Source organism: Pseudophryne corroboree, chromosome 8, assembly GCF_028390025.1.
Source record: "Pseudophryne corroboree isolate aPseCor3 chromosome 8, aPseCor3.hap2, whole genome shotgun sequence".
Lineage (NCBI taxonomy): Eukaryota > Metazoa > Chordata > Amphibia > Anura > Myobatrachidae > Pseudophryne > Pseudophryne corroboree.
The window spans coordinates 388,355,686-388,369,628 of record NC_086451.1 but is presented as its reverse complement, the minus strand read 5'-3'; the positions used below and the strand labels follow the sequence as shown (position 1 = coordinate 388,369,628).

The 13,943-nt window shown below is 48.7% G+C and overlaps 1 protein-coding gene across 1 annotated transcript; it reads left to right on the top strand.

Annotated features, from left to right (window-relative positions):
• The first annotated feature begins 2,644 nt into the window (after positions 1 to 2,644).
• Positions 2,645 to 3,601, top strand: LOC134948019 (cyclin-dependent kinase 5 activator 1-like). Its single transcript, XM_063935782.1, has one exon. It carries the CDS (start codon positions 2,804 to 2,806, stop codon positions 3,599 to 3,601), a length of 798 nt encoding a protein of 265 aa, XP_063791852.1. The 5' UTR covers positions 2,645 to 2,803.
• The last annotated feature ends 10,342 nt before the right edge of the window (positions 3,602 to 13,943 follow it).

Genomic DNA, 13,943 nt, shown 5'->3' with positions numbered 1-13,943 from the left:
TGGGAGGAGATCCCTCAGGAGACCATCCGCCACCTCATCAGGAGCATGCTCATGCGTTGTAGGGAGGTCATTCAGGCACGTGGAGGCCACACACACTACTGAGCCTCATTTTGACTTGTTTTAAGGACATTACATCAAAGTTGGATCAGCCTGTAGTGTGTTTTTCCACTTTAATTTTGAGTGTGACTCCAAATCCAGACCTCCATGGGTTAATAAATTTGATTTCCATTGATCATTTTTGTGTGATTTTGTTGTCAGCATTCAACTATGTAAAGAACAAAGGATTTAATAAGAATATTTCATTCATTCAGATCTAGGATGTGTTATTTTAGTGTTCCCTTTATTTTTTTGAGCAGTATATATATATATATATATATATATACAGTATATACAGTATGTATATATATATATATATATATATATATATACATATACATATCAGATAGATAAATTGCTTATTATCTTTGCAAGGATTCTGGTAACCCCTCTTTAGGAAACAGAAGACTGCGACACAGTTGTAACCTGAATTGCGGTGTTTGGCATTAGAACGATACATGATACATACATAAAGAAACTTTAGAATGTAAGCTCTCACGAGCAGGGCCCTCTTTCCTCATGTGCATTGACTTCCCTACTAATACCATTATCTACTCCATGTCACTACAATGGCACCTAACCCTCGTTTTCTGCCAATATGCTGCTTACCTGAGTGCTGTGACCACTGATACAGCAATGTTTATAAACCATGGTGGTCATTCCGAGTTGTTCGCTCGGTAATTTTCTTCGCATCGCAGCGGTTTTCCGCTAATTGCGCATGCGCAATGTTCGCACTGCGACTGCGCCAAGTAAATTTGCTATGAAGATTGGTATTTTACTCACGGCATTACGAGGTTTTTTCTTCGTTCTGGAGATCGGAGTGTGATTGACAGGAAGTGGGTGTTTCTGGGCGGAAACTGGACGTTTTATGGGAGTGTTTGAAAAAACGCTGCCGTTTCTGGGAAAAACGCGGGAGTGGCTGGAGAAACGGAGGAGTGTCTGGGCGAACGCTGGCTGTGTTTGTGACGTCAAACCAGGAACGACAAGCACTGAACTGATCGCACTGGAAGAGTAAGTCTCGAGCTACTCAGAAACTGCACAGAGAAGTCTTTTCGCAATATTGCGAATCTTTCGTTTGCAATTTTGATAAGCTAAGATTCACTCCCAGTAGGCGGCGGCTTAGCGTGTGGAAAGCTGCTAAAAGCAGCTTGCGAGCGAACAACTCGGAATGACCACCCATGTACTTGTTTTTCTTGGTCTTGTAATGTAAGTGACTGTTTTCCTGTGTGCTCATGTGTTTATGTACTTTGTTAGATGCTGCGGAACCCTTGTGGCGCCACAGAAAGAATAAATAATAATAATAATAATAATACTAGCATGGAAAGTATTGTACAATTTCAAGCTTCTCACACTTGCTTACAAAGCCCTCACCCACTCCTCTCCCATCTACATCTCTGATCTTATCTCCCTTTACACTCCCACCCGTCCTCTTCGCTCTGCTAATGCACGTCGACTCTCCTGCCTACGGATTACTTCCTCCCACTCATACCTCCAAGATTTTTCACGTGCTGCACCACTTCTCTGGAATTCCCTACCTCTCCCCCTCAGACTCTCCATCTCTCTACAAAACTTCAAACGGGCTCTCAAGACCCACTTCTTCACCAAACCCAGCCAAATCTCATCCTAAACCTCTGTTCCACGCTCTCTATGTACCCCATCTGTCTAACCCCTGTCTGTCTACCCTCCCCTTTAGAATGTAAGCTCTCACGAGCAGGGCTCTCTTCCCTCATGTGCTTATCCTTTTCTTACTTTAATAATATTCAACTGCACCAAATCCAGCAGTCTGCTGCCACCTGATACTTATTCCAGTGTCATCTGCTGATGTAGCTATGTTTATTTACCCTGTACTTGTCCTATATTGTCAACTGTAAGTTGCTGTTTTCCTGCTTGATTATTTGTTTATGTACTCGGTAATTGGGCGCTGCAGAACCCTTGTGGCGCCATATAAATAAAGGATAATAATAATAATAATATAGGATGAGATTTTGTTAAAACTAGATTACTATATATGCTGCCCTCTAGTGGTAAATGATAGCACTACAAGTAACTGTACGGCCGTGAAGGCTGGCCCCCAAACAAAACAATGAATAAGAAAGACACCCCCCACCCTCCCCAACACATGCACACACAAAAAAAAATCAAACTCCCAAAAAAAGTCATAGTTTTTTTTTTTTTTTTGAGAAAAGAAAAACGCTCTCATTTATAAACGATAAATCATTTTTCTTGACACATAGGAAGAGCAGGAGGAGCGGTATGGATCCATTGCTTTGCATTTGTTTTATTTTCAACCAATTAGCTCTCGGGATGATTCAAATATCCTATCTACTTCTCTATCATTTCTTTTATACATATTCCCTCTCTCCCAGGGCCGTAATAGGGCGATAATATCTTCTATATTTTCATCACTTGTTGAATTGCCTACATGTAGCTCATTACCATAAATAACGCATCACAATCACCAGCTCACGCATCACAGTGATGTCACCATGCCACTGTAAGCAGGGAAAATCTCTGTCTACAACCTGCTGGACTCAGTTGCTACTCAGACCTCAACTGGGTAGCTTCATACACAACGCAAAGGAAACGGACCGTGCCTTTCTGATTGTTTTCAGCAGTCAGAGTTATCACAGACCGTAATTAGAGTTTGATTCCTGCAGACACTTTTATTTGTGGGTTCAACAAATCAAGAAGAAGACCTTGAATAAGAATGTGGAACGGTTTCCCATTTTCGTGCTGCCGCAAGGCAAGCCTACCGGATGAAGACTCATCAACTGGGGCCCATCGCACTGCGGTAGAGGACAGCGAGACTGGAAGATCTGGTGAGAGACGTTCACTCATCTGGCGCTTCAGGCGTTTTATGGCCAAAAAGAGACAGCCCAAAAATGGCCAAACTGATGTCACCCACCTTGTCAGTGAGAGCCTGAAGAGTTCCCTGTCCTGTGTTGATTTATCTACCTACACACAGGCCACGCATGATACTTTTGCAAAGAGGGAAGCACCTGATGGCTGCGGGTCAGCAAAATACCAGATGGTACAGGCAACCACCAGCGAGCTCCTGAGCTGTCTCGGGGAGTTCATCCATCCTAGGTGCAAAAAGCTGAAGAATCTGTCACCTACACAGATTGCTCTATGGATGACAAGCATAGACAGGTATCTCTCTGGATGCGGACAGCTAGTAGGCTTCCTTACCCCGGCCAATGTAGTCTTCCTCTACATGCTTTGCCGAGAGGTCATTCCATCAGAGCTGGACAGTGAGCAGGAACTCCACGCATATCTGTCAACATGTCTGTACCTGGCATTCACATACATGGGTAGTGAGACCGGCTACCCACTGAGGCCTTTCCTGGTCGAAAGCTCAAAGGAAGCCTATTGGAGCCGTTGTCTCTATGTGATTGACTTGATGAGCTCAAAGATGCTGCGCATCAATGCTGATAGACAATATTTCATCCAGATCTTTGGTGATCTTAGAGCTGAGGCTGGACAGGAGAACACAACAATGGCTTAGGATCATCATGACTTGCTGGTGTTATATAAAGAAAAGGTCATCACATATCAGAGTTCCAGGCCCCATCCCCTGACCCGGCAGAGAAGACTCATGTCCATTGGTGCTCCACCTGGCCGCCGGCAAATCGTGCCAATATCGTCTGGATGTGTACTCGGCCTAAGCTACTCCAGGCTGAAAGGTGACTCTTGTATTTAAAATGTTCTTTGCATTTACAATAAAAATAAGATTTTACTTACCAGTAAATCTATTTCTCGTAGTCCGTAGAGGATGCTGGGACTCCGTAAGGACCATGGGGAATAGACGGGCTCCGCAGGAAATAAGGCACTTTAAGAAAGCTTTGGACTCTGGGTGTGCACTGGCTCCTCCCTCTATGCCCCTCCTCCAGACCTCAGTTAGGGAAACTGTGCCCAGAGGAGATGGACAGTACGAAGAAGGATTTTTGTAAATCTAAGGGCGAGATCCATACCAGCCACACCAATCACACCGTATAACTTGTGATAAACTTACCCAGTTAACAGTATGAACAACAACATAGCCACGGTTCCACCGAAAAACTATAACATAACCCTTATGTAAGCAATAACTATATACAAGTCTTGCAGAAGAAGTCCGCACATGGGACGGGCGCCCAGCATCCTCTACGGACTACGAGAAATAGATTTACCGGTAAGTAAAATCTTATTTTCTCTAACGTTCTTGAGGATGCTGGGACTCCGTAAGGATCATGGGGATTATACCAAAGCTCCCAAACGGGCGGGAGAGTGCGGATGACTCTGCAGCATCGATTGAGCAAACAGGAGGTCCTCCTCAGCCAGGGTATCAAACTTATAGAACTTTGCAAAGGTGTTTGTCCCCGACCAAGTAGTTGCTCGGCACAACTGTAATGCCGAGACCCCTCGGGCAGCCGCCCAAGAAGAGCCCACTTTCCTAGTGGAGTGGGCCTTAACCGATTTTGGTAACGGCAATCCTGCCGTAGAATGCGCCTGCTGAATCGTGTTACAGATCCAGCGAGCAATAGTCTGCTTTGAAGCAGGAGCGCCAACCTTGTTGGCCGCATACAGAACGAACAAAGCTTCAGTCTTCCTGATTCTAGCCGTTCTGGTCACATAAATCTTCAAAGCCCTGACTACATCCAGGGATTCGGAATCCTCCAAGTCCCGTGTAGCCACAGGCACGACAATAGGTTGGTTCACATGAAAAGATGAGACCACTTTTGGCAGAAAGTGAGGGCGAGTCCTCAACTCCGCCCTATCCACGTGAAAAACCAAGTATGGAATTTTATGTGATAAAGCCGCCAATTCGGAAACACGTCTTGCCGAAGCTAACGCCAACAACATGACCACTTTCCACGTGAGGTATTTCAACTCCACAGTTTTGAGTGGTTCAAACCAAGGTGACTTGAGGAAACGTAACACCACGTTAAGATCCCAAGGCGCCACCGGAGGCACAAAGGGAGGCTGAATATGCAGCACTCCCTTCACAAAGGTCTGTACTTCAGGAATAGAGGCCAATTCTCTTTGAAAGAAAATGGATAAGGCCGAAATCTGGACCTTTATGGACCCTAATTTTAGGCCCAAAGTCACTCCTGTTTGAAGGAAGTGAAGTAGACGGCCCAAATGGAACTCGTCCGTAGGAGCAGCTCTGGCCTCACACCAAGAAACATATTTCTGCCATATACGGTGATAATGTTTTAACGTCACATCTTTCCTAGCCTTGATCAGGGTAGGAATGACTTCCTCTGGAATCCCTTATTCCGCTAGGATCCAGCGTTCAACCGCCATGCCGTCAAACGCAGCCGCGGTAAGTCTTGGAACAGACAGGGCCCCTGCCGCAGCAGGTCCTGCCTTAGAGGAAGAGGCCACGGATCCCCTGCAAGCAACTCTTGCAGCTCCGGATACCAAGTCCTCCGTGGCCAATCCGGAACAATGAGTATTGTTCTGACCCTGCTTCTTCGTATTATTCTCAACACCTTGGGTATGAGAGGAAGAGGAGGAAACACATAGACCGATCTGAACACCCAAGGTGTCACCAGAGCGTCTACCGCTACCGCCTGAGGGTCCCTTGACCTGGCGCAATACCGCTTTAGCTTTTTGTTGAGACGGGATGCCATCATGTCGATTTGAGGCAGTCCCCAACGATCCGTGATCTGTGCGAAGTCTTCTTGATGAAGTCTCCACTCTCCCGGATGCAGGTCGTGCCTGCTGAGGAAGTCCGCCTCCCAGTTGTCCACCCCCGGGATGAACACCGCTGACAGCGCACTTACATGGCCTTCCGCCCAGCGTAGAATCCTGGTCGCTTCTGCCATGGCCATTCTGCTCCTTGTTCCGCCTTGGCGGTTTATATGAGCCACTGCCGTGACATTGTCTGACTGAATCAGAACCGGTTTTCTCCGAAGCAATTCCTCCGCTTGACGCAGGGCGTTGTATATGGCCCTCAACTCCAGGACGTTGACGTGGAGACAAGACTCTAGGCTTGACCAGAGACCTTGGAAATTTCTTCCCAGTGTCACTGCTCCCCAGCCTCGGAGGCTTGCGTCCGTGGTCACCAGGACCCAGTCCTGAATGCCGAACCTGCGACCTTCTAGTAGGTGAGCACTGTTCAGCCATCACAGGAGAGATACCCTGGTCCTGGGAGACAGGGTGATCCTTTGATGCATTTGTAAATGGGACCCGGACCACTTGTCCAAGAGGTCCCATTGAAAAGTCCTAGCATGGAACCTGCCGAAAGGGATGGCCTCGTAGGAAGTGACCATCTTCCCCAGGACCCGCGTGCAATGATGCACTGAAACCTTTTTTGGTTTTAATAGGTTCCTGACCATGGCTATGAGTTCCTGAATCTTTTCGATCGGAAGAAAAACCTTTTTCTGGTCTGTGTCTAGAATCAGCCCCAAAAAGGTCAGACGCGTTGTAGGGACTAGCTGGGTCTTCGGTATATTGAGAATCCAGCCGTGTATCTGCAACGTCTTCATGGACAGAGACACGCTGTCCAGCAACCTCTCCCGAGATCTCGCCTTTAAGAGGAGATCGTCCAAGTATGGGATAATTGTGAACTCCTGCTTGCGCAGGAGCACCATCATTTCCGCCATTACCTTGGTGAAAATTCTCGGGGCCGTGGAAAGCCCAAACGGCAACGTCTGAAATTGGTAGTGACAGTCCTGCACTGCAAATCTCAGGAACGCCTGATGCGGGGGGAATATCGGAACATGAAGGTAAGCATCCTTTATGTCCAGGGACACCATCCAATCCCCCCCCTCCAGGCTGGCGATGACCGCCCTGAGTGATTCCATTTTGAACTTGAACCTCTTCAAGTACAGGTTTAGAGAGTTCAGGTTTAAAATGGGTCTGACCAAACCGTCCGGTTTCGGGACCACAAACAGGGTTGAGTAATATCCCTCTCCTTGCTGGAGATGAGGAACTGTGACAATCACCTGTTAAATATACAATTTTTGGATTGCTGCCAACACTAGCTCCCTCTCTGACGGGGAAGCCGGCAGAGCCGATTTGAAAAATTCCAGCCTGTATCCCTGAGAAACAATCTCTAATGCCCAGGGATCCACCTGCGAGTGAACCCAGACGTGGCTGAAAAACCGAAGACGAGCCCCCACCAGATCTGCCTCCCCTCGGAAAGCCCCAGCGTCATGCGGTGGACTTTGCAGACGCAGGGGAGGACTTCTGCTCTTGGGAACTAGCTGTGTGCATCTTTTTCCCCCTGCCTTTCCCTCTGGCAACAAAGGATGATCCACGTACCTTCTTGTTTTTATTGGAACGAAAGGACTGCATTTGATAATGAGGTGCCTTTTTTGTATGCTGCGGGGGGACATAAGGTAAGAAATTTGACTTACCAGCCGTAGCCGTAGAGACAAGATCCGAGAGGCCGTCTCCAAACAACTCCACCCCTTTGTAAGGCAAGGACTCCATATGCCGCTTTGAATCGTCATCTCCCGTCCACTGTCGGGTCCACAAGAGCCGCCTAGCAGAAATAGACATAGCATTTATTCTGGAGCTTAATAAACAAATGTCTCTCTGAGCATCCCTCATATACAAGGCAGCATCTCTGATATGCTCTATGGTCATTTGAATGGCGTTCCTATCTAAGGTGTCAATTTCCGTAGATAAGGAATCTGCCCATGCCACAACCGCACTACAAACCCAGGCCGACGCCATAGCCGGTCGAGCAATAGTACCGGAATGATTGTAAATGTGCTTTAAGGTAATTTCCTGCCTGCGATCAGCAGGTTCCTTGAGGGAAGCCGTATCCTGAGAAGGCAGTGCCACCTTTTTGGACAAACGTGTCAGCGCCTTGTCAACTTTTGGCGAAGATTCCCAGCGTATCCTATCAGTTTGTGGAAAAGGATACGCCATGAGAATCCTTTTGGGAACTTGTGGTCTCCTATCCGGAGATTCCCAAGCCTTTTCGCACAAGTCACTTAATTCAAATGAGGATGGAAAAGTGACTTCAGGCTTTTTCCCTTTATACATGTGTACCCTCGTGTCAGGGACAGGGGGTTCCTCAGTAATATGCAAAACCTCTTTAGTGGCAATAATCATGTACCGTATACCCTTAGCCACCTTCGGCTGTAATTTTGCATCTTCATAGTCGACACTAGAGTCAGTATCTGTGTCGGTATCTGTGTCATCGATCTGAGATATGGTGCGCTTCTGAGACCCCGAAGGACCTGGCGCCCCTGGGACAGGCATGGACTGGCTACCTGACTGATCCCTAGCTTCTGCCTTGTCTAATCTTTTATGCAATAGATTGACATTTGCATTCAAGACATTCAGCATATCCACCCATTCCGGTGTCGGCGTTGCCGACGGCGACCTGACATTCAAGCACTACCCCTCCACATTAAGCGAGCCTTCCTCGTCAAACATGTCGACACACGCGTACCGACACACTTCACACACACACAGGGAACCCCTTTCCTGAAGACAGTATCCCTGTCAAGGCCCTATGGAGAGACAGAGAGAGAGTATGCCAGCACACACCCCAGCGCAATAACCCTGGAGACCAACACAAAATGTTTTTCCCCAGCAGCGCTGTATAATAGGTAAACCACCAATTATGTGCCCCCCCCCCCCCCCCTCTCTTTTAAGCACCCTTTCACCGTGTGTAAGCAGGGGAGAGTCCGGAGAGCTTCCTCTCAGCAGTGCTGTGGAGAGAAAATGGCGCTGGTGAGTGCTGAGGGAGAAGCCCCGCCCCCTCGGCGGCGGGCTTCTGTCCCGCTCAAACTTAGTAAAATATGGCGGGGGCTCTTTTATATACATGTACAGAGCCCACCTGTACATGTATATAGTCTTTTTGCCATGCAGAGGTTTATATTGCTGGGAGTATGTGAGGTGTATGGGAGCAATGACGCACAGCTGCAGTGCTGTGCGTTACCTCAGTGAAGCTGAAGGCTTCTGCCGCCTGATGACTTCTGTCTTCTGTACTTCTAGCTCTGTGAGGAGAACGGCGGCGCGGCTCCGGGGGTGGATGCCCAGTAAGAACCTGTGTTCACCCCCTCTGGAGATAATGGTGTCCAGTAGCCGAGGAAGCAGAGCCTATCTTTGACAAGAAGGTCTGCTCCTCTCTCCTCAGTCCCTCGATGCAGGGAGCCTGTTGCCAGCAGTGCTCCCTGTGAAAAAATAAGAATTTACTCACCGGTAATTCTATTTCTCGTAGTCCGTAGTGGATGCTGGGAACTCCGTAAGGACCATGGGGAATAGACAGGCTCCGCAGGAGACTGGGCACTCTAAGAAAGAATTAGGACTACTGGTGTGCACTGGCTCCTCCCTCTATGCCCCTCCTCCAGACCTCAGTTAGGGAAACTGTGCCCGGAAGAGCTGACACAATAAGGAAAGGATTTAGAATCCCGGGTAAGACTCATACCAGCCACACCAATCACACCAGTTAACAGTATGAATAATAACTGAGCCTCACGAACAGATGGCTCATAACAATAACCCTTTAGTTAGGCAATAACTATATACAAGTATTGCAGACAATCCGCACTTGGGACGGGCGCCCAGCATCCACTACGAGAAATAGAATTACCGGTGAGTAAATTCGTATTTTCTCTGACGTCCTAGTGGATGCTGGGAACTCCGTAAGGACCATGGGGATTATACCAAAGCTCCCAAACGGGCGGGAGAGTGCGGATGACTCTGCAGCACCGAATGAGCAAACTCAAGGTCCTCCTCAGCCAGGGTATCAAACTTGTAGAATTTTGCAAACGTGTTTGATCCCAACCAGGTAGCAGCTCGGCAAAGTTGTAAAGCCGAGACCCCTCGGGCAGCCGCCCAAGAAGAGCCCACCTTCCTCGTGGAATGGGCCTTTACTGATTTAGGATGCGGCAGTCCAGCCGCAGAATGTGTAAGTTGAATCGTGGAGCAGATCCAGCGAGCAATAGTCTGCTTAGAAGCAGGAGCACCCAGCTTGTTGGGTGCATGCAGGATAAACAGCGAGTCAGTTTTTCTGACTCTAGCCGTCCTGGAAACATAGATTTTCAGGGCCCGGACTACGTCCAGCAACTTGGAGGCCTGCAAATCCCGAGTAGCCGCAGGCACCACAATAGGTTGGTTCAAATGAAATGCTGATACCACCTTAGGGAGGAATTGGGGACGCGTCCTCAATTCTGCTCTGTCCATATGGAAGATCAGATAGGGGCTTTTACAGGACAAAGCCGCCAATTCTGACACCCGCCTAGCCGAAGCCAAGGCCAAAAGCATGACCACTTTCCACTGGAGATATTTTAATTCCACGGTCTGAAGTGGCTCAAACCAATGTGATTTTAGGAAATCCAACACAACGTTGAGATCCCAAGGTGCCACTGGGGGCACAAAAGGGGGCTGAATATGCAGCACTCCCTTAACAAACGTCTGAACTTCAGGCAGTGAAGCCAGTTCTTTTTGAAAGAAAATAGACAGGGCCGAAATCTGGACTTTAATGGAACCCAATTTTAGGCCCATAGTCACTCCTGACTGTAGGAAGTGCAGAAATCGACCCAGCTGAAATTCTTCTGTGGGGGCCTTCATAGCCTCACACCAAGCAACATATTTCCGCCATATGCGGTGATAATGCTTTGCTGTCACATCTTTCCTAGCTTTTATCAGCGTAGGAATTACTTCAACCGGAATGCCCTTTTCCATCAGGATCTGGCGTTCAACCGCCATGCCGTTAAACGCAGCCGCGGTAAGTCTTGGAACAGACAGGGCCCCTGCTGTAGCAGGTCCTGTCTGAGAGGCAGAGGCCAAGGGTCCTCTGAGATCATTTCTTGCAGTTCCGGGTACCAAGTCCTTCTTGGCCAATCCGGAACGATGAGTATAGTTCTTACTCCTCTCTTTCTTATTATCCTCAGCACCTTTGGTATGAGAGGAAGAGGAGGGAACACATAAACCGACTGGTACACCCACGGTGTCACTAGAGCGTCCACAGCTATCGCCTGAGGGTCCCTTGACCTGGCGCAATATCTTTTTAGCTTTTTGTTTAGGCGGGACGCCATCATGTCCACCTGTGGCCTTTCCCAACGGTTTACAATCAGTTGGAAGACTTCTGGATGAAGTCCCCACTCTCCCGGGTGGAGGTCGTGCCTGCTGAGGAAGTCTGCTTCCCAGTTGTCCACTCCCGGAATGAACACTGCTGACAGTGCTATCACGTGATTTTCCGCCCATCGGAGAATCCTTGTGGCTTCTGCCATCGCCATCCTGCTTCTTGTGCCGCCCTGTCGGTTTACATGGGCGACCGCCGTGATGTTGTCTGACTGAATCATCACCGGCTGGTTTTGAAGCAGGGGTCTTGCCTGACTTAGGGCATTGTAAATGGCCCTTAGTTCCAGAATATTTATGTGTAGGGAAGCCTCCTGACTCGACCATTGTCCTTGGAAGTTTCTTCCCTGAGTGACTGCCCCCCAACCTCGGAGGCTTGCATCCGTGGTCACCAGGACCCAGTCCTGTATGCCGAATCTGCGGCCCTCTAGAAGATGAGCACTCTGCAGCCACCACAGCAGAGACACCCTGGCCCTAGGGGACAGGGTGATCAGCCGATGCATCTGAAGATGCGATCCGGACCACTTGTCTAACAGATCCCACTGAAAGATCCTTGCATGGAACCTGCCGAATGGAATTGCCTCGTAAGAAGCTACCATCTTTCCCAGGACTCGCGTGCAGTGATGCACCGACACCTGTTTTGGTTTCAGGAGGTCTCTGACCAGAGATGACAACTCCTTGGCCTTCTCCTCCGGGAGAAACACCTTCTTCTGTTCTATGTCCAGAATCATACCCAGAAACAGCATACGCGTCGTAGGAACCAGCTGCGACTTTGGAATATTCAGAATCCAGCCGTGCTGTTGAAGCACTTCCTGAGATAGTGCTACTCCGACCAACAACTGTTCCCTGGACCTCGCCTTTATAAGGAGATCGTCCAAGTATGGGATAATTATAACTCCCTTCTTTCGAAGGAGTATCATCATTTCGGCCATTACCTTGGTAAATACCCTCGGTGCCGTGGACAGACCAAACGGCAACGCCTGGAATTGGTAATGGCAGTCTTGTACCACAAAACGGAGGTACACCTGGTGAGGTGGGTAAATGGGGACATGCAGGTACGCATCCTTGATGTCCAGTGATACCATGTAATCCCCTTCTTCCAGGCTTGCAATAACCGCCCTGAGCGATTCCATTTTGAACTTGAACCTTCTTATATAAGTGTTCAAGGATTTTAAATTTAGAATGGGTCTCACCGAACCATCTGGTTTCGGTACCACAAACATTGTGGAATAGTAACCCCGTCCCTGTTGAAGGAGGGGAACTTTTATTATCACCTGCTGGAGGAACAGCTTGTGAATTGCCGCCAGCACTACCTCCCTGTCCGGGGGAGTAGCTGGCAAGGCTGATATGAGGTAACGGCGAGGGGGAGACGTCTCGAATTCCAGCTTGTATCCCTGAGATACCACTTGTAGAACCCAGGGATCCACTTGTGAGCGAACCCACCGGTCGCTGAAGTTCCGGAGACGGGCCCCCACCGCACCTGGCTCCACCAGTGGAGCCCCAGCGTCATGCGGTGGATTTAGTGGAAGCAGGGGAGGATTTCTGTTTTTGGGAACTGGCTGTATGGTGCAGCTTTTTCCCTCTACCCCTGCCTCTGGGCAGAAAGGACGCACCTTTAACCCGCTTGCCTTTCTGGGGCCGAAAGGACTGTACCCGATAATACGGTGCTTTCTTTGGCTGTGAGGGAACCTGGGGTAAAAATGTCGACTTCCCAGCTGTCGCTGTGGAAACGAGGTCCGAGAGACCATCCCCAAACAATTCCTCACCCTTGTAAGGCAAAACCTCCATGTGCCTTTTAGAATCCGCATCACCTGTCCACTGCCGAGTCCATAATACTCTCCTGGCAGAAATGGACATTGCATTTATTCTAGATGCCAGCCGGCAAATATCCCTCTGTGCATCTCTCATGTATAAGACTACGTCTTTAATATGCTCTATGGTTAGCAATATAGTGTCCCTGTCAAGGGAATCAATATTATCAGACAGGGAATCAGACCACGCTGCTGCAGCACTGCACATCCATGCTGAAGCAATAGCAGGTCTCAGTATCGTACCCGAGTGTGTATATACAGACTTCAGGATAGCCTCCTGCTTTCTATCCGCAGGCTCCTTTAAGGCAACCGTATCCTGAGACGGTAGTGCCACCTTTTTTGACAAGCGTGTGAGCGCTTTATCCACCCTCGGGGATGTCTCCCAACGTACCCTGTCCTCTGGCGGGAAAGGGTACGCCATTAGTAACTTTTTAGAAATCACTAGTTTTTTATCAGGGGATGCCCACGCTTCTTCACACACTTCATTTAACTCATCTGAAGGGGGAAAAACCACTGGTTGCTTTTTCTCCCCAAACATAATACCCTTTTTAGTGGTACCTGGGTTAATGTCAGAAATGTGCAACACATTTTTAATTGCCGTAATCATGCAACGGATAGCCCTAGTGGAATGTACATTAGTCTCGTCGTCGTCGACACTGGAGTCAGACTCCGTGTCGACATCTGTGTCTGCCATCTGAGGTAGCGGGCGTTTTTGAGCCCCTGATGGCCTTTGAGACGCCTGGGCAGGCACTGGCTGAGAAGCCGGCTGTCCCACAGCTGTTATGTCATCGAACCTTTTATGTAAGGAGTTGACATTGTCGGTTAATACCTTCCACATATCCATCCACTCTGGTGTCGACCCCGCAGGGGGTGACATCACATTTATCGGCACCTGCTCCGCCTCCACATAAGCCTCCTCATCAAACATGTCGACACAGCCGTACCGACACACCGCACACACACAGGGAATGCTCTGACTGAGGACAGGACCCCACAAAGTCCTTT

Excerpts from the sequence above, each read along its gene's own strand:
- LOC134948019 (XM_063935782.1), top strand. The coding sequence starts at position 2,804 with ATGTGGAACGGTTTCCCATTTTCGTGCTGCCGCAAGGCAAGCCTACCG.